Source organism: Bos javanicus, chromosome 16 (genome assembly GCF_032452875.1).
Source record: "Bos javanicus breed banteng chromosome 16, ARS-OSU_banteng_1.0, whole genome shotgun sequence".
Taxonomy (NCBI): Eukaryota; Metazoa; Chordata; class Mammalia; order Artiodactyla; family Bovidae; genus Bos; species Bos javanicus.
The window spans coordinates 72,356,316-72,377,270 of record NC_083883.1 but is presented as its reverse complement, the minus strand read 5'-3'; the positions used below and the strand labels follow the sequence as shown (position 1 = coordinate 72,377,270).

The 20,955-nt window shown below is 41.2% G+C and overlaps 1 protein-coding gene across 4 annotated transcripts in view; it reads right to left on the bottom strand.

Annotated features, from left to right (window-relative positions):
- The window catches only part of LPGAT1 (lysophosphatidylglycerol acyltransferase 1), an 85,412-nt gene extending 68,110 nt beyond the window's left edge, over positions 1-17,302 (bottom strand). Inside the window, exons 1-2 of one of the 4 annotated variants that reach the window (XM_061383582.1) lie at positions 17,219-17,302; positions 15,603-15,867 (exon numbers count right to left, since the gene is read on the bottom strand). In XM_061383582.1, the coding sequence (XP_061239566.1) occupies positions 15,603-15,840 (238 nt within the window). In that variant the 5' untranslated portion in view covers positions 15,841-15,867; positions 17,219-17,302. Of the gene's footprint in view, positions 1-15,602; positions 15,868-16,011; positions 16,733-16,768; positions 16,860-17,218 lie in introns of those variants that run through there. The other 3 variants (XM_061383583.1, XM_061383584.1, XM_061383585.1) reach the window with 3 other exon arrangements.
- Between the last annotated feature and the right edge of the window lie 3,653 nt (positions 17,303-20,955).

The following is a 20,955-nucleotide window of genomic DNA, read 5'->3' as shown; positions in this document are numbered from 1 at the left end:
AACTGAAGCTCAGAGAAGTTAAGTTCAAGGTTATACAACTAGTAATGAGCCGTGGCAGAACTCAAACTCAAAAGTCAATGTTTTTCCGGAATACCTCATGGTGTATCTCCAATAACATACATATTTAGAAATAATTATTAACTGTAATAGAATACAACTGTATACAAGGATCTGAGGTTTAAAACAGTTTTAAAAGTTTATATCAGCTTTAAAATGATTGCCTAACTCAGCCTCTCAATCACAAAAACTCAGATCAGCAGCTCCTTATTGCAAAATTCAGGCTTAAATTGATGAACGTTGGGAAAAACCACAAATCTATTTAAGTATGACCGAAATCAAATCCTTTATGATTATACAGTGGAGGTGATAAGTAGATTCAAGGGATGAGATCTTGTAGACAGAATACCTGAAGAACTATGGACAGAGGTCTGTAACACTGTATAGGAGGCAGTGATCAAAACCACTCCAAAGCAGGGAAAAAATGCAAGAAAGCAAAGTGGTTGTCTGAGGCAGCCTTACAAATAGCTGAGGAAAGAAGAGATGCAAAAGGCAAGGGAGAAAGGGAAAGATATACCCAACTGAATGTAGAATTCCAGAGAATAGCGAGGAGAGACAAGAAGGCCTTCTTCAGTGAACAGTGCAAAGAAATAGAGGAAAACAACAGAATGGGAAAAACTAGAGATCTCTTCAAGAAAATTAGAGCTATCAAGGGAGTATGGGAGCATTTCATGCAAGGATAGACACAATAAAGGACAGAAACGGTAAGGACCCAACAGAAGCAGAAGAGATTAAGAAGAGGTGGCAAGAATACACAGGACAACTATACAAAAAAGGTCTCAATGACCTGGATAACCATGATGGTGTGGTCACTTACCTAGAGCCAGACATCCTGGAGTATAAAGTCAAGTGGGCCTTAGGAAGCATTAATATGAACAAAGCTAGTGGAGGTAATGCAATTCCAGCTGAGCTATTTCAAATCCTAAAAGATGATGCTGTGAAAGTCCTACACTCAATATGCCAGCAAATTTGGAAAACTCAGCAGTGGCCACAGGACTGGAAAAGGTCAGTTTTCACTCCGATCCCAAAGAAGTGAAGTGAAGTGAAAGTCGCTCAGTTGTGTCCAACTCTTTGCAACTCCATGGACTACAGTCCATGGAATTCTCCAGGCCAGAATACTAGATGGAGTAGCCTTTCCCTTCTCCAGGGGATCTTCCCAACCCAGCGATCAAACCCAGGTCTCCTGCACTGCAGGCAGATTCTTTACCAGCTGAGCCACAAGGGAAGCCCAAGAATACGGGAGTGGGTAGCCTTTCCCTTCTCCAGTGGATCTTCCCAACTCAAGAATCAAACTGGGGTCTCCTGCATTGCAGGTGGATTCTTTATCAACTGAGCTATGAGGAAAGATCCCAAAGAAAGCCAAAGCCAAAGAATGTTCAAATTACTGTACAACTGCACTCGTTTCACATGCTAGAAAGGAAAAGCTCAAAATCCTACAAACTAGACTTCAGCAGTACATGAACTGAGAACTTCTAGATGTATGAGCTGTGTTTCAAAAAGGCAGAAGAACAGAGATCAAATTGCCAACATCCACTGGATCACAGAGAAAGCAAGGGAATTCCAGAAAAACATCTACTTCTGTTTCATTGACTACACTAATGCCTTTGACTGTGTGGATTACAACAAACTATGGAAAATTCTGAAAGAGACAAGAATACCCGACCGCCTTACCTGTCTCCCAAGAAACCTGTATGCAGGTCAAGAAACAACAGGTAAAACCAAACATGGAACAATGGACTGGTTCAAAATTGGGAAAGGAGTACGTCAAGGCTATATATATGTTTTCACCCTGCTTATTTAACTTCTACACAGAGCACCTCATGCAAAATGCCAAGTTGGATGAATCACAAGATGGAATCAAAATTGGTGGGACAAATATCAATAACCTCAAAAATACAGATGACATCACACTAAAGGCAGAAAGTGAAGAGGAACTAAAGAGACTCTTCATGAAGGTGAAAAGAGGAGAGTGAAAAACTGGCTTAAAACTTAACATCCAGAAAACTAAGATCATGGCATCTGGTCCCATCACTTCATGGCAAATAGAAGGGGACAAAGTGGAAGCAGTGACAGATTTTATTCTCCTGAATTCCAAAATCACTGTGGATGGTGACTGCAACCGTGAAATTAAAAGATGCTTGCTCCTTGAAAGGAAAGTTATGACAAATCTAGACAGTGTATTAAAAAGCAGAGATATTATTTTGCCCACAAAGTTCTGTATAGACAAAGCTATGGTTTTTCCAGTTGTCATGTATGGATGTCCGAGATGGAACATAAAGAAGGCTGAGTATCAAAGAATTGATGCTTTTTAAGGATGGTGTTGGAGAAGACTCTTGAGTCCCTTGGCCAGCAAGGAGATCAAACCAGTCAATCCTAAAGGAATTCAACCCTGAATATTCATTGGAAGGGTTAGTGGAAGGGAATATTCATTGGAAGCGCTTAGGCTGAAGTGCTAATACTCTGGCCACCTGCTGTGCAGAGCCGACTTACTGGAAAAGACCCTGATGCTGGGCAACATTGAGGGCAGGGAGAAGGAGGTGACAGAGGACGAGATGGCTGGGTGACATCACTTTCTCAGAGGACATGAGTCGGAGCAAACTCCGGGAGACAGTGAAGGACAGGGAAGCCTGGTGTGCTGCAGTCCATGGGGTCACAGAGACTCAGACATGACTAGTGACTGAACAATAACAATCCCACCCATAAAAAAAACAGCTTACAACTTACTTCAAATGACACCCTTTTTCCTGATCCATGTAATCCATTTTATACATCCATTTTTAATATCAATTTAGCTTCTAGTTAATTTTCTTCTCTGCAATGATTTCAATTAACTTTAAAAAGTAGAACCATCACATTGGGGAAAATGTGCATACTGAACACTGTTTTTCAGAAAATTTTTTGCAAAAGCATTTTGGACCCATAGTTCATAGCAAACTCAAAACCATCCATCAAACTAGAAACTATGCCAAAAATCCTTTGGGTAGAAATTAATCTAAATCATACTCTTCAGCACAGTATTATATAAATCAATAACTTTGCTAACTGGCAGTAGACAATAAGCATTTGATTGTTCAATTACACAAGATATTTCTACAATGAATGCCCTACTTTCTTGACAGAGCAAACAGGAAAGAAATATTGTTAATTCTAATCATGTTATTTCTAAGACAACTCCTAGTGAAATACATAACTTATAAGCGTTTCCTCAACACAGAGGTAAAAATGGGTGATTTAACCCAATTATAAATATTAATTCTTGAAAAACACAGTATTCAGTAAACACTTTTAAATCCAAAACAACTTTAGGATTTCTGATTAGTGAACTAGCATGATTATTGAAGTCATTATATGTAACAAAATGGATCATGAATTCTTAAAGTACTGAAATACAGCAAAATATACTTGAAATGTAAAACTTAGTACAAAACTACAGTAATAAAGAAAAGTGTGGTACTGGCACAAGGACAGATCTGAGAGCCCAGAAATAAACCCATATGGCCAACTGGATACTCAACAATGGTGCCAAGATCACTCAATATGGAAAGAACAGTCTTTCCAACAAGTAATGTTAGAACAACTAGATATCCTCCATGTGCAAAAGAATGAAGTATGAACCCCTACCTTATACTACCTAGAAAAATTAACTCAAAATTGATCAAAAACTTAAGTATAAAATCTAAACTCTTAAAACATAGGACTTCCCCGGCAGTCCAGATGTTAAGACTCTATGCTTCCAGTGAAGAGGGTATGGGTTTGATCCCTGGTTAGGGAACTAAGATTCTGCATGCCGCACAGAGGAACCAAAAAAAAAAAAAAAAGGAAAAAAAAAACCACCCATAGGTGTAAACCTTCATGACCTTGGATTAGGCAGTGGTTCCTTAGATGACACCAAAAACACAAGTAACCAATGAAAAAACAGATAGAGTGTAGTATATAAAACACAGAAAAACCTTACAACTCAATACTAAGAAGACAAATAATTCAATTCAAAAACGGGCAAAGCATTTGAACAGACATTTCTCAAAAGATATATAACTGGCTAATAAGCATATGAAAAGATGCTTATGACCATTAGTCATTCAGTTCAGTTCAGTCACTCAGTCGTGTCCAACTCTTTGTGACCCCATGAATTGCAGCACGCCAGGCCTCCCTGTCCATCACCAACTCCCGGAGTTCACTCAAACTCACGTCCATCGAGTCGGTGATGCCATCCAGCCATCTCATCCTCTGTCGTCCCCTTCTCCTCCTGCCCCCAATCCCTCATTAGGAACATGCAAATCTAAACCACAGTGAGCTATTACTTCACATCCACTAGGATGGCCAAACTAAAACAACAAAAACAAAAACCCAGACAATAGAAAGTATTAATGAGGATATGGAGAAACTGGAACTCTTCTACCCTGCTGGTAAGAACGCACAACATGACAACTGCTATGGAAAATAGTTTGGCAGTTCCTCAAAAAGTTAAACACAGAATTATCATATGACTCAGCGATTGGACTCCTAGGTCCAAGAGAACTGAAAACATATATTCACCCCAAAACTCATACATGAATGTTTCTGGAAGCATTATTTACAATAGCCAACATGTAGAAACAACCCAAATGTTCATCAACTGAGGAATATATAAATGAAATGTAATCTGTCTACACAATGGAGTATTATTCAGACATACAAAGGAATAAAGTCCTAACACATTATAATATGGATGAACCCAGAAAACACTGTGCTATGTGAAAGAAGTCAGACACATACAAGTACATATTGTACAATTCCATTTGTATGAAAGTCCAGAATAGGCAAATCCATACAGACAGAAGAGAGATTAGTGGTTGCCAGGATTGAAGGGAGGAGGAAATAGAGAGTGAGGACTAAACAGTTTGGGGTTTCTTTTGGGGGTGATGAAATGTCTTAGGATTAGTCAGTGCTCATGGCTGTATAATCTTGTGACTTTAGTAAAACCCATTAAATTGTACATTCAAATATAGCAAAATTTATGGTATGTGAGTTCTATCTCAATTTTTATATATTTATATACACATATATATTATCATATAGTGACTGAACAACAGCAACAAAAGCTATATTGATCATAGTTTAGTCTTTTGATGATTCAGAAACATCCTGATGTATTTAAATTTACAGATGTTTTATCCCTTAAAAGTGTCAAACAATGCATACTCCTAATAGCATATTAAAACATGTTTATATACTTGACTCATAATAGTTTCTTAAAGTTTAATGAGTAATAAAAAATTTTGCGGAAAAGGTTACTAGCAAAACTTGATCAGATCTACCAAACTTAAGAAAAAGTATAATCTTATAACTAAAATTTATGCATGTTTTTATGACACCATTTTAAAATTATCTACACTACAAGTTAAAGAAACAAATCAACTAGACTTTGTTTTTCATATTCAAATATGAAAAGCAAAAAGAAATTACCAATTTTTAATCATCTAGGTTTTCCATGACTATATTCAAAAGAAGAAATGAGACATTCTACCAGTTACTGAATGCACAAGTAACAGGAAACATTTCATTAGACAAGTAATATGGTACATGAAACTTGAAAAACCTGTGACCACAGTTCTTACTAATGGCATTTCATTTTGCAGTTTTCATCATGTGCCTCTGCTGCATGAAATCAGAGCCTGAGATCACTAACCAACTTTCGGTTTTAATGGTACAATTCATTAGGATACAGGCATTGTTAAAGGCCATAAATGCAAAACTGTCATATTCCCAGCAGAAATAGACTAGTAATCATTGCTTGAGTATTTTTCAATGAATATCATTTAAGCCTCTGGGGTCCAGGCAGTAATGTAAGTGAGCAGAGCGGGTCCAGAGGAGGACAAGGAAGGGGTGGGGTCTTGGGTAAACAGGAGAGCACAGGACCATCTAAAGGAGACAGCCATCACTCAACTCCAGCAAGCTGCTGCCAGACGTGAGGCCCCAAGAGAGTCACATTTCTCATTTCTCAAGAGCTGGAAACTTTGGTTTCATCTTTCATGTTTTGGGAAAAACCCCTAATTTTGAAATGTTGCCAACTAATTTAAAAAATTGAAAAACTGCAAAGATCAAATAAAGTCCCACTGGCTGCTGAATATGGCCACTAGTTTGCAAACTCTGAAAAGAAACTCTTGAAACTAGTTTATAACAGACAAACTATAAATATGGGCTTCCCTGGGTTCAGATTATAAAAAAATCTGCCTGCAATGCAGGAGACCTGGGTTTGATCCCTGGGTTGGGAAGATCCCTTGGAGAAGGGAATGGCTACCCACTCCAGTATTTCTGCCTGGAGAATTCCACGGACAGAAGAGCTTCAGTTCAGTTCAGTCGCTCAGTCGTGTCCAACTCCTTGCGACCCCATGAATCACAGCATGCCAGGCCTCCTTGTCCCTCACCAACTCCCGGAGTTTACCCAAACTCATGTCCATCAAGTCGGTGATGCTATTCAGCCATCTCATCCTCTGTTGTCCCCTTCTCTTCCTGCCCCCAATCCCTCCCTCCCAGCATCAGGGTCTTTTCCAATGAGTCAACTCTTTGCATGAGGTGGCCAAAGTATTGGAGTTTCAGCTTCAGCATCAGTCCTTCCAATGAACACCCAGGACTGATCTCCATTAGGATGGACTGGTTGGATCTCCTTGCAGTCCAAGGGACTCTCAAGAGTCATCTCCAGCACCACAGTTCAAAAGCATCAATTCTCTGGCACTCAGCTTTCTTCACAGTCCAACTCTCACATCCATACATGCACTGGAGAGCTTGGAGGGCTACAATCCATGGGGTTGCAAAGAGTCGAACATGACTGAGTGACTAACATTTTCAAACTATAAATATACCATATTTTATACAGATAATATACTTTTATATAACTAATATATATTATATATACTTAAAATATTTAATATTATAATATACTATAAATATGTTTATCAAAGTTTGGTAGCACTAGTCACCTTTAAAGTTTTCAAAGTGGTCAATAGACCAGATCCTATAGTATTAATGTTACATTTCATTCATATTCCTTACTCAAGTATCAAAGATAAGTCACTTCTTCCATTCATTTTAGTGACATTTTCTTTCTGTAGTCAAGTGGAAACAGAGAATTTATCTTCTATATACTCCAGTGATAAGTATTTCAAGAAACAAAACAGTTTGAGAACCAAAATCCAAAACAATTTGGGAGGGGAAAAAAAAAACGGGGAGGTTATGTCTTGCTTTTGGACAGAAAGAAAGGAACTTAAATATGGAGCAAAACTAGTCTCCACTTTATAACAATCCACTAGTAGTACATTTAAATGGACACAGAGTTGCCTGCATTATAATTACATAGTTGAATAAAAATCTTACATTGGCATGAATACTGTAGAGTTATAGATGTGAATCTTCCTAGAAAATATACACAGCAACAAGGAGAAAGAGAAAAAGAAAACCTCACAAAACTCTTTTCCTGGAAGTATAGGAGAAAAACAAAAATATAAAACTTCCACAATACATGAGATCTGGCTGAGATCAAACCAAGCTGACATAAGACAGAATCTGTAGTGGAAGTGGAGAGCAGAGACAGACAGAATGTGTGGCATGTGACGAAGAGGGCTCCAAAATGGCAGCTCTCAGAAAGCAACGTGAAAGTGCTCATCCTTAAGAGGGATTTACGCTGGCATGCTGCAGTGGCAAAAAGCCTCCTGGACTTAATCTGGTTTGGAGAGACAGAGGGTTTGTGGCACCACAGAGAACACAATCAGGCTTCATATGTTAAAAAAAAAAAAAAGAAAAGAAAAGAAAAAAACTACCTCTGAAATCTGGAATCTACTTTGGTTCCACCCATACCTCCTACAAATAACTGAATAGGGAAAATCCAATTCACTAAATCACAGGAAACCAAAGGGAAACTGGCACAGCAATGACTTGGAGATACTGTAAGAAAAACAGTAGAAATGAGCAGCATAACATACCAACTGTCAAAGAATACTGCTAGAAAAACATTACAACGGAGAAAATAAAAACTGTAACTACATACTCTTGCACGAAATTAAGAAATTAATCAATGAAGTCACTCCAATATGAAAAAGATCACAAAGCATAAATATAATAAGAACTCAAGGAAGAACTGACTAGACAACAGGAACAAAAGAAGCATGAACTAGCAGAACTCAAGGAAGAAACAGAAGAATGAACAAAAGCATCACAGACATGAAGAAACTGGAAGGAGAACACAGAAAAGAGACTGCAGAAGACACAGAGACATTAAAGATAGAAACAAATGAAAAAGTGTTTAGAAGGATTAGAGCAAAGTAATAAACAGAAAAGATATAAAAAGGGAGATCCAACAGACATATAATTAGGGTCACCAAGAAAGAAAACAAAAATAATCAAACAAAACAAACATTTAAAGATGTAATTAAAGAAAACTTTCCTGAAATAAAAATGGATCTGAGTCTATATATTAAAAAAGCACACATGTGCCAACGTATCCTACACCAGCATATCCTAGTAAAATTACTAAATATTAGAGACAGAATTCATTGGGCCAATAGGCAAAAAGATCAAATCATTAATAATGGGAAAAAATTCAAGTTAGCTTCACACATCTACATAGCAACGTTTAATGCCGGAAGACATTGAACAAACCTATAAGATGCTCAAGGAAATAAAGAGTGAGCCGAGGACTTTATTATCTGCTAAGCCATCCTAAGTGTAAAGCAACAAAAAGAAGTTCTGAAAATGTTAGAATAATGGTCCCTTTTGTTTTCATGATGTTACTGAGAAACTACCAGATGACAAACTTTAAGCAACTAGGAAAAACTTCTGCAAAAGTGTTTGAGTGAGCATTACACATATTTAACTGAAAAATTAAGACTAAAAGAAGAAAAGATAAAGGTGACAAAACAGAACATAAACATTATAGTCTATAATAATGTATAAATTCAAATAAAAAAATTAGGTGACGGGAGAAAGTGAGCAGGAAGTATAATAAGCTAACTCATTATCTTGATGTAACAGCTGGGAGTCAACAGAGAGCCTTAAAGCTTACAAATCAAGTAGCAGAAGTAAAAGCATACAAAACAGTGCAAATGTAAATACAATAGTGAATAAATAGTATTCACTATTGACTAAAATTGGGTGATAGAAAAGAGAAAGGGGAAGAGAGAAGAGAATATTTTAAAAGACTTTCACCTTTTTTCATAGAAGAAAACAGTTACTGTGAACTGTAATATAAAAATATATAAAGCAACTAATAAGACAAAAACACAAACCTTCCTAAATATCAAAAGAACAAGAAAGCAAGGGAAGACTACACACTGAAAGACTTAACATTTATAAATTTTACAACAGAAAATATAAAATACAATGACAGACCCCAGAAAAAAAGTCTGACATATCAATAAATGTAAATGGATTCAACTCATGTTGAAAGAGATTTTCAAATTGACTCATAGAGCAAAACCTATCTTCATGCTGATTGAAAGATATATGTAAATCAAAGTAATTTAAATGGTTAGAAAACAAAAGGATGGGCAAAGATATACAAGGCAAATGTAAACAAAAAGAAAGTAGGAATTTTTTGATTCCAGAATCTGAGGTCTTATCTTTTACAAGAACTGCAAATAATGTTTCATGTGCTTCTGTAACAATGTATGTATAGGGTATGTGTACACGATTAAATATACCATATATACATTAAAACTATATAATAATTAATTATATACAAATATACAATCTTTGAAGTAAGACTAGATATCAAATTGCTGAGTTAATGGTATATAAAAATTTTTCCACATAAAAATCAAAATACTTTACTGAGCCGTCCTCACCTGTATTTACATCAAGATCAGCTGTTGCTCTAACATCATTGCAATACCTCCTCATCCTGATGACTGTCAAGCACTCAAAAACTAAAATTTCGGTTGAGTTGTTTTCTGAATCTTAAGGAAGTGGGATTTTATGCAATTTATTTATTAAAAATAATTCTGTTGAAGCAACAATTTTTTTAACCTCTTGCAGAAATCCACAACCATGAGATTGCTTTCAGGAGTTAAAAATCTGTAGTTTCAGAAAGAGATTTCAGGCCTCAGAAACAATAGTATGGGTAGAAAAAAAAATTTTAAATATTCTAAAAATATAATATAAAGGTCAATAATGGTTCTATAAACACAAAAATGCACTTGTGGCAGCATCAACTCAGTTAATGCATAAGAGGAAGTAATTGTGAAATCTCTGTGTTTCAATTTCAACATCAATAACAAAAGGAGAGGATAATAATAGTACCAACTTGATAACACTGCTGTGAGCATCACATAACTAAAACTCATCAAACACTGCTTGGTTTACATTGCAGTAAGTGTTAGCTAATATTATCATCATGGAGATGCAAATTTAAAACTGATGCATTATTCAAATCTCTTAAATCTATATAATTACTGATGATAGAATTAGCCCCATAGACAAATATTTCCCTATGAAAAAAAAAAAAGAATGTAAAGTTGCTCCTATCCTAAATTCCCTATTTCCTCTCGGCTGCCACCTACCTCCGGGGCAAGATTAGCAGCCCTTCCTCTTTCATCCCATGGTACACTCCATTAAGCCTTGTACCAGGATGCGTTCATTGTTAGCGGCACTGTCTTTCCGACCAAAGCTGCTGTGAACAACTTAAAGTCATATTTATGTCTTATGCACCTGTTCCCACACACACTAGAAGCTCAATTAAGGTGTGTTAAATTAACAAATGTGGTATTGTAGTCGGTGTGTGTATGTGCGTGCAAGTGTATGAAAAACATGATCCAGTTCAGGGTTTATATTCTGTGGATTGCAATGATCTTGATAACAGACTGAGCTGCCTTAGATGCCTACCTTCCTGAAAGTTCTGATATCAAAACTAGGAAGGTAGGCAGTGGACTCGGAGAAGACAATGGCACCCCACTCCAGTACTCTTGCCTGGAAAATCCCATGGATGGAGGAGCCTGGTGGGCTGCAGTCCATGGGGTCGCGAAGAGTTGGACATGACTAAGTGACTTCCCTTTCACTTCTCACTTTCATGCATTGGAGAAGGAAATGGCAACCCACTCCACTGTTCTTGCCTGGAGAATCCCAGGGACGGGGAGCCTGGTGGGCTGCCGTCTACGGGGTTGCAGAGTCGGACATGACTGAAGCGACTTAGCAGCAGCAGTAGCAGCAGGCAGTGGACTTCCCTGGCAGTCCAGTGATTAAGATGGCCACGCTTCCAAGAGCGGGGGTTGGGGGGGAATGGAAGGTCAGCTGGGACTAAGAATGAAAGAAGGGATTCATTGAAGGAAAAAAAAACACTTAGAACACTTATAGAGCACCCTGTGAGCATCAGGCAATGAACTGGGTTCTAGGGGTATAAAGAACACTACATCTCTGTCTATAGGGAGCTCACAGCCACGGGGCACAGAGCAGGTAAGGCTCTCCCTCCTACTAGTTAGGTAGAGATGTTAAAGTTAAAGCTAGACCAAGACAGCTGACTCCCAAAATTCTAAATTTTAGCTCTTTCCACCGGAAGAATGTCTTTCAAATGACATTCTGACGGCTCACAGCAAAAAAAAAAAAAAAAAAAGGAAATCTGTAGCACTGCGACTCACTCCAGTATTCTTGAGTGGAGAATCCCATGGACAGAGGAGCCTGGCGGGCTACAGTCCATGGGTCACAAAGAGTCAGACACGACTGAGAGACTAACAACCACCCACCCAGTACAAATGCATATACTTCTGATCTTTTCTAGTTCACACTCTTTTTTTTTTATGTTCGTCCTGACACATTAAGTAGGTTTATGCCTCAAAAGTGGAAAAATACTACGCTAGATTAAAACTCTTAAATGTCAGGCAGACAAAATTAATAATAATTAATTTTCCTCACACAGTGAATATCCCAGCAAAAAAAATGTACAACACTATCAAATAGCACCCCAAAGACTAACATGGAGCCATGACAGCTGTCCCCTGGGGAGTGGGAGGAAGCTAAACCTAATCCCATCAGCCATCCAAGTAAACACCCAATCCAAGGGAAACGAGGATTGCGAAGCAAAGATAGCTTGGTGCTAAGTCCCCTGGCACCTCGCTCTTTTCCAGCCAGACTGTGGCCCAAAAGACTCCCCTCATCCTGCATAAGAAATTTTGAAGCTTCTACTTACAGTGAATATTTTTAAAGGATTTTGTGTAAGAGGCTTTAATTAGATGTGTTTGGATGGGGAACAATGTATTTATTAAAGAAGTGAATGAAAATCATAATAATCTATTTTAAATAAACATATTATTTCAAAGAAATATCGCATTGAGATTTGCCAATCTTCACTTAAACTGAAGACAAAGGAGTATGCTGATTTATCCTGGCTCTGAATAAAGCGGGTAGATATGAATCATTAAGGAGTAGGTCTTTTGGTTTGCTCTTGAAATAAAGAGACCAAGGTAGTATACAACTTTCCCTCAACACGAGAGGCTTGGACAGCACGTGCCATTGAAGGAAATGTGATCACAACAATCATCACTGCCTAGTAGCAAACTAGAGATGAAGAAACCCCAGCGTCCTCAGAGTTCTTTCAAGAAATGTGTTCCCCTGGACAGAAAATGTAAAATCAGAAATGGGCAGAGAGACCAGAAAATCCTTTTCCCTCTTCTGGGTCCACAGATAGTACCCCAGCTCTGAGAAGACAAATCAAGTACAAGAACATCTAGTTAAATTTTTAGACTTAACTAGTCTCACCATTCTCTATCCAAGAAGTGTGTTTGAGTTTAAAGGACTCATTTTTTGTGTGATATTTGCCTCAAATTAAAGGTCAATGTTATAAAATTTTAATAAATCTTCCTGTCTTCCCCAAAAGAAATCTGTTCAGAATTATGTTGAGAAAAACATTCTTTTAAAAAGATAAAATGCACTTTTTCTAAGAAATAGGAAAAAGTCACACCTACTATTTATCAGCTCTATTCAATAGAACTTCCTGTGATGATGGAAACGTTCTATTATCTCCACTGTCTACTACAGTAGCCACCAGACACCTAGTACTGAGCACTTGGAATGTGGTTGGTGTGAATGAGAAACTGAGTTTTAAATTTATTTCATTTTAATTAATTTAAATAGTCAAATATGGCTGGCAGCTACTATATGGGGCAGTGTAGATTATATAATCAACATAAGTCTTCAGCAGCAAAGCTGAGTAATTCACTTACCTTAGACTGAATGTCACAACTTGAAAATTTGATATTCTATACCAATATTCAATTTTCAGTTTCCCAGTTAACAGTTAGCTAATTAACATTTAAGGTTTCCTTAGAAGCGGTTTTTCAACAAAGTCTGGCAATTTTTATTTTAAAACATAAACATACTAGACACGCTGAGCAGCACTGCTTTGGCAATGCTCAATTTTCCAGGTGTGAAACTTAAAACTAGGGAAAGGGGAAGGTGAAAAAAAAACCCAGGCCCACCCTCTCCTTGATACAAAGGTAAGAAATGAAACATATAATCCAAACAAAGCCCAACACAACCCCCTTGTGGGTGTATCTGCTCATCAACCCCTGCTTATGTTTGCTTCTTTAGACACAGTTGCGGCTTTAAACAAAAGTCACTCCTACATTTGTTTGACCTTGTCTGTGTTCTGTTATGACCAGACCCTTGAGAAGTAGTCTACCTATAGGAAGACTATTTAAAATGCACATACCAGGATATTCTATATTTAAATGAGACAAACCAATCAAATGGTCAAAAAGCAGTATCTTGAAGGAGAGCAGATGCTTCAGAGAGACTAAAATACGCAGAGCATGCCAAGACCACCTTCCAAGCAGGTGGCCAAAGAAACTGCATGGTTTTATAGGCAGCAAAGAAGAAACACTCCAAGAAAATATGCTTAAAAATTATACTGCAGCCTTGCTGTAGCCATAGCATAATTAACTTTAACTTCAGTCAGCACCACTACCCTCCTTACAATCTCAAGGTCAATGCCAAATTATTTTTTCCCAGCTTCTGATCATGCTAACACTTACACACAAATATTCCAAACACACACACACAGGCACAAATGTTTCAGTAATTTCATTATTTTTAAGTAGAATGAACTTCTAGAACTTATATCTAGAACTACTATGAGCTCATTTAAAACAAGCAAACTTAAGTATACTGTGCAAAGAACAAACCAGTAGTACTGCATAGCATATTGGGGGAAGCTCAGACTCTACAGAGTAAAGCGATTCTATGACAGCAGTGCAGCACAGGTGAAAATTCAGCACCATAGAAAAAAATTCATTTTTACTTCGTTTTCTTTTTTCTCTTACTACTGCTGCTACCACCAGGTCCCCCCAAAGAGGACCAGAAGTTCACCTGCCATATCTAAAGACCACTGGAATTTCAACAAGATACATAACAAAGAAGCAATGCGTATACTATCCCTGGGGGTTCGGGTCTTGCAGAATAATAAATGGCATTGCCAGAAGGAGAAAAGCTTCATCTGGGGCAACTAAGAGCACTCTAACCTAGCAAGAGACTGCCAGACTCCAAAAAAGCTGTGTGCTGTCAGTGCCCTTGTGTGTGTACGTAAAATCTGCAGATGTCGCCTGGGCAGGAAAGAGGGAGACAGAAAATCTTAAGTGGGGATCTGCGGTGCTGTTCAACCCTAAAAGTACCCTGCTCACTCTTCCAAGATATGAGCTACAGACTCCACTGACCACAGCATCTGTGGCACTATCTCTAAGGAGTTTATCAGTTATAAAATTCTATGATAAAGCCTCAATGTCCAAGACAAGGGCCAGAAACCTGAATGCTTTTTTCGTTATCCTACTTTTTAGAGGGAAATGTCAAATAAATATAATAGTACACAATTTTCACAACCAGGGCACAAGTTCTCAAAGCATGTAAGGCTTATAAGCAGAAAATAAACACTGCTTCTCAGTTCTTTAAAATTCACTTTAGAATAGCATTACGCTTGCAGAAATAAAAATCTATTAAAAGACACTCTGAAGATACATTAGCTTAACAGGGATAAACTTAATTTCTTACATTTAATATTCTAATATAAAATTATCTAGTAAACAAAGGAAACATACTTAACAGAAAAAAAGCCACCCTTTGCTTGGCTTCAAATGTGAACACAAGTACAATACACCATTAAATGAAAAAACTTTTATTAAACTATCTTAGCACAAATAGGGCTCAGTACTTTTTCTTAATGCCCAATGATTATGAGCTAAACATCTTACTTCTTCATTTTATAACCCCTGAAGTCCAATAAAACTCACTCTTACTCCTCTAGGACAGCTTACACTGACGGGTTTTAGTACATGTCAATCATTAAAAGCCATTATTTAAGGAATTTATCAGTATATAACTATGAAATGATACTTCTGAAAATATCATCCTTTCTAAATTAGGATTCTTAAAAAAAAAAAAAAACCTCAATAGAATTGTTCTCTGTGTTTACAATGGTCAAAGCATCTTCCACTTGAAGTGTAATACACATTTTTTTTAAAACATGGCTCCTGATTTAAGGCAAACGTTACACATTTTTAAATATGCATTTTAAAAACCGCTCATGCTCTTACCTGTATATCCAGCATACCATCCCCAAGAAGCCACCATTCCTAAAAGCCATTTGTACATCATTCCTTCAAGGTACCAGTAGCGCTTGCTGTCCAGCAGTCGAAGGGGCAGAAGCACGATTATATAGCAGAGGTAGGATGGAATCGCAACCAGGTTGTTGGCGACCATGAAGGCAAACCTCACCAGGGCTTTCACCAAGATCCAGCCCAGCCACGGAGCTTCTTCCAGAGTCACAGCCATTCTCACATCGAAGTCTGTCCTGTCTTGCTGAGGTGAAAAGAAAATTCATTTAAAAAGGAAAACGGAGTGAACACATCTAGACAGTCACTAATAGAGAAATCACCTCCAGCACAAAAACAAATGAAAAAAGAAAAAATCGAGGATCTAAGCTTTTCCCCCTCGCTGTAGTACCTCAGCGATCCGTCCGGGAAATTCCAGAGGGGGACGGACAGCCAGCGGAGGAGGAGCCCCACAAGGTCAAGGGAGCTGTTCACGGAGGCACAGGCTACGTCCTAATATATTTAGCAACTGATAGCACTATTCCCACCAACTCCTCAGCGGCCGGCCCGCAACCGCGTGTCACTGCAGTCTCCGGTTGGACTTTGAGGAAGAAACAACACAGCGACCTGCCTCACACGCCTGCGGCAGCTCCCTAACTGACAGCAGAGAAGAGAAGACTGAAGCGGGCACCTCTCGATCCAGACCGGGACCCTCACCACCACCCTTCTGCACTGATTCATCCTTTAAAACGGTCTCTCGCATTAGCCCCCCCCCAAAAAAAGAGTTACGCTAAAATGGTTCATTTGCGGCAAATCGGGTCTGGCGTTCCTTTTTCCTTAGGTGTGTAGAGGAGGGTGGGGGGAAAGGAGGGGGGCCAGAAAAGCGGGCAAAAGGGTGAGCGGGTGAGAGGAAGAAAGTGGGCGATAATCAGGCGAAAAGGAGGAAGAACGGGAGTAGGGGGAGGGGAGCGGCGGCGGCAGCAGGAGGCGCAGAGCCGGGGATGACGAGCCCCGTCCGCGGCCGGAGCGCAGGGGAGCCGGGGGTGATGAAAGGAGCGGGGAAGAGGCGACCGCGGCGCTGCAGTCAGGGGGGCGGCTGGGGCCGGCCGCGGGGTCCGAGGTGTGGGAGGGGTCGGGGCCGCCGGTGTCGGCCCGCGCCCCGGGCTCACCTCAGCTGGCGCGGGCGGCGGGCGGTAGAGTGCGGGGACCGGCGGGGCCGGGGGTGGGCGGCCCGGGGCGCGGCGGCGGCGGCGGGTGTCCTCGGCCGGGGGGTCGCGGTCATGGACGCGGCGGCGGCGGCGGCCGAGGTGCGGCGCGAGCGGGCGCGAGGGCGCCCTACTCCCCTCGCGGCTGCCTGCGGACAGAGGGGACGGCGGGGACTCAGAGGCCGGACCTGTCACCGGGGCGGGTCCCAGGGAGGCGGGCGGATGCCCCGCGCCCCCGCCTCCTCCTTGGGGCCTACCGCGCCCTCGTCCCTCATGCCGCCGCCGCCGCCTCCTCCCCGGGCCACGCGACGACGACACCCGTTCCCCGCCTCCCCCCTACCCCACCCCACAGCGCCTCCCCGGGGCCCAGCCTGCGGCAGCCGCGGGGCCTGCACCCGCCGAGCCCGGACTCACCTCGGGCCGGCCCGGCCCCAGCCGGGGCTGCGGGAGCCAGAGGAGCCGGAAGACTGCATGGCCGGCGGAAGGAGGAGCGGCGCGGCCCGCACCCGGCCCCCGGCGGCGCCGAGACTCGGTCCCCGGGGCCTGGCCGCGTTTCGCCGGGACTCGCGGGGAGGGGCAGCGGGGAGGAAGCGGCGGGAGTCTGCACTGCTGCAGAGCCGTCCCCAGAGCGCCCTCTAATGAAGGCGCGGCGGCCGTCGTCCGCCCGCCCGCTCGCGCCACCGCCGCCGGCGCCGGGGATCCCGCTGGCAGTGGGTCGAGGCCCTTGGGGCCCGCCCGGTCCTTAGGCTGGGACCTGGCTTAGCCCCGGACCGAGGAAGAGGGCCGCTCGGCAAGATCTAGCAACGAGCTCCAACCCTTCCACCACACGAGAGTGATTTGGTCCAGATTTAGAGCCGCTTTTCTGCCGAAACAGCGGTTTTTCATTGTGAGGGCTCTCTCTCTCCCCTTGACAAACCCGATCACTGCCCAGACTGGGAAACTGTCCTCCTCGAAGACTGAATGCCCTCTTTTCTTTCCTAATGAAACCCAGCTGCTCTCATGGCTTTTCTTCTGACTCTCTCCAGAGGATTAAGGTCTAGAGTTTAAAATCAATTCATGTTAAGTGCCAGAACTCTCGTTCCTGGAAAGCACATGGAACATTAATGACAGTTCCAATGCCCCATCCATCCTCCTGTCCCCTACACCACCCCCACCCCAAAGAATCCAGTGGGAATGAGTGGTCTACACAGAGACACTAAAATTTGGTTAGTCAAAGAGGGAAAAGCAGGTAGGCAGTAACTGTCATTGAGCGAGTGCTCAAAAATTCATGTCCATAGGTACCCCTGGTCAGGGCTGGGTCATTCCCAAGATACTGTAGTTGCATTCTGTTTCAAAGGCTGGACCACCAGAAGAAAAATAGAGAAAGAGCCCAACGACCTCCCCACCTACACATTCTCATACTGTCTACTGCTGCTGCTGCTGCTGCTGCTGCTAAGTCCCTTCAGTCGTGTCCGACTCTGTGCGACGCCATAGATGGCAGCCCACCAGGCTCCTCTGTCCCTGGGATTCTCCAGGCAAGAATACTGGAGTGGGTTGCCATTTCCTTCTCCAATGCATGCATGCATGCTAAGTCGCTTCAGTCGTGTCCGACTCTATGTGACCCTATGGACAGGAGCCCATCAGGCTCCTGTGTCCACAGGAGTCCCTAGGCAAGAATACAGGAGTGGGTTGCCATTTCCTTCTCCACATATGGCCTACTAATTTTCAGTATTAAAAAAAAAAAAAGTATAAAATCTTGTTATATCCCTTAATCACATTTGTAAATTGAGGAGGCGCACTTTTTTTTTTTTGGTGCCCTGCCATTATGGTGAACTGCCATATTTAAATCAGAATGCCACTTACTCTTCCTACAAAATGTTTATCACTGTGTTTGCTTTGGACTTTCAATGACCTCTCTCTTTCTCTAGCTCCTCTTTGGCTCACAGGTGAAGGAAAGAAAATTCACCTTAGGGACATGTGAAAGAGTATTTCCTATTCCCTTGGGTGATGAGAAAATATGAAAGCACAGAGCCTGGCTGGAATAGTTGATTAGATTTCTTTCCATTTATTATTAATTTGTTTTTATTTATAGATGTTGTTTATTTCACCAATATTATATTCTAACTGTACAGGGCATAAAAAGGCACAGGCCATGTCAGATATCTTTCTGTATAAGTTCAAGTGATGAATAGCAATAGACAAGTTAAATATGATCTTTCTATTCTTTGTATCAATGTTTCCTTTGAGAATTTAGGTGCCAAGGTAATAGCATCTTAAAATAAATCTCATGAGAAAAATAATATATGTACTGTTTATTGATTGTTTAAAATATATCATAGTATTATTAAGTGGGTAAGATAGGTGAGACACATATTTCTGCTGAGAATCAAGAGTAAACTCCCCTAAGATTCCATTAGGTCCATCCCATTCAGCATTCTCCACATGCTGGCAAATGCTGGCTGACACCTGGGGAGACATAACCTACAATGTGATCTGTACCTGGTTCCTGGATTACAGAGCATCTGCCAGAGCTCCAGATACACCAGCACTTGCTGAGATGTAATTAGTATCAGTCAGTCATGCCCAGAAAAGGGCCAGAGGTTGGGGAGGACCTTTCACAGATCAGATCAGTCGCTCAGTCGTGTCTGACTCTTTGCGACCCCATGAATCGCAGCACGCCAGGCCTCCCTGTCCATCACCAACTCCCGGAGTTCACTCAGACTCACGTCCATCGAGTCAGTGATGCCATCCAGCCATCTCATCCTCTGTCGTCCCCTTCTCCTCCTGCCCCCAATCCCTCCCAGCATCAGAGTCTTTTCCAATGAGTCAACTCTTCGCATGAGGTGGCCAAAGTACTGGAGTTTCAGCTTTAGCATCATTCCTTCCAAAGAAATCCCAGGGCTGATCTCCTTCAGAATGGACTGGTTGGATCTCCTTGCAGTCCAAGGGACTCTCAAGAGTCTTCTCCAACACCACAGTTCAAAAGCATCAATTCTTCAGCGCTCGGCCTTCTTCACAGTCCAAATCTCACATCCATACATGACCACAGGAAAAACCATAGCCTTGACTAGACGAACCTTTGTTGGCAAAGTAATGTCTCTGTTTTTGAATATGCTCTCTAGGTTGGTCATAACTTTCCTTCCAAGGAGCAAGCGTCTTTTAATTTCATGGCTGCACAGCAGGTGTCAAAGTTTAGCGTGCAAAAACATCACTTATGGTGCCTACCAAAAAGAGAGATTCTTGAACCTCATATGAGAAATATTTTCATACTCTAGGTTCAGAGGAGCTGGAGAACCTGCTTTTTAAAAAAAACAAAAAACCATAGGTGTTTCTAATGCAGGCAGAGTAGGCAGATCTTGCTTTAAGAAACTCTGACTGAGAAGGATCCTAAGATAATCACCTTTTCTTGACCTTTCATGATTTTAAATAATTCAATCATATCTGTTCTCATTGGTACTTTATATCGCATTGTAGGGCTGTGATATAAAATATCACAGACTGGGGAACTTAAACAACAGAAATTTATCTCTAGCACTTGCAAAGGCTGGAAATCACAGATCAAGGTGTCGGCAGGGTTTGTTTCTTCTGAAGCGTCTCACCTTGGCTTGTGGATGCCCATCTTCTTGTGTATTACCACAGTCATCTGTCTGTGTGTGCAGGTATCTGGTGTCATTCTTGTGTCCCAGTCTCTTCTTTCAAGAACCCCAGTCCTTATACTAGTCATGTTGGATTAGCACCCACCCTAGTGACCCCATTTAATTTAATTACCTCTTTAAAGGCCCTGTCTCCAAATACAGCCAGGTTCAGAAGTACTGAAGGTTATGACTTCAATATATGAATTTTAGGGGGACAAGAGTCACCCATAACATCCTACTTCTACTCTTTGGTGGTGGTGGTTTAGTTACTAGGTCATGTCTGACTCTTGTGACCCCATGGAATATAGCCCACCAGGCTCCCCTGTCCATGGGATTCTCCAGGCAAGAATACTGGAGTGGGTTGCCATTTCCTTCTCCAGGGGATCTCCCTGACACAGGAATCGAACTTAGGTCTCCTGCATTGCAGACAGATTCTTTACAGTAGCTTTATGGGAGGGATGTGGAAACCCTAACCTTGATTATTTCAGCTGGTCCCCTCTTGACTGATTCCACTTCATTAGACTTATCTTGAAGCTA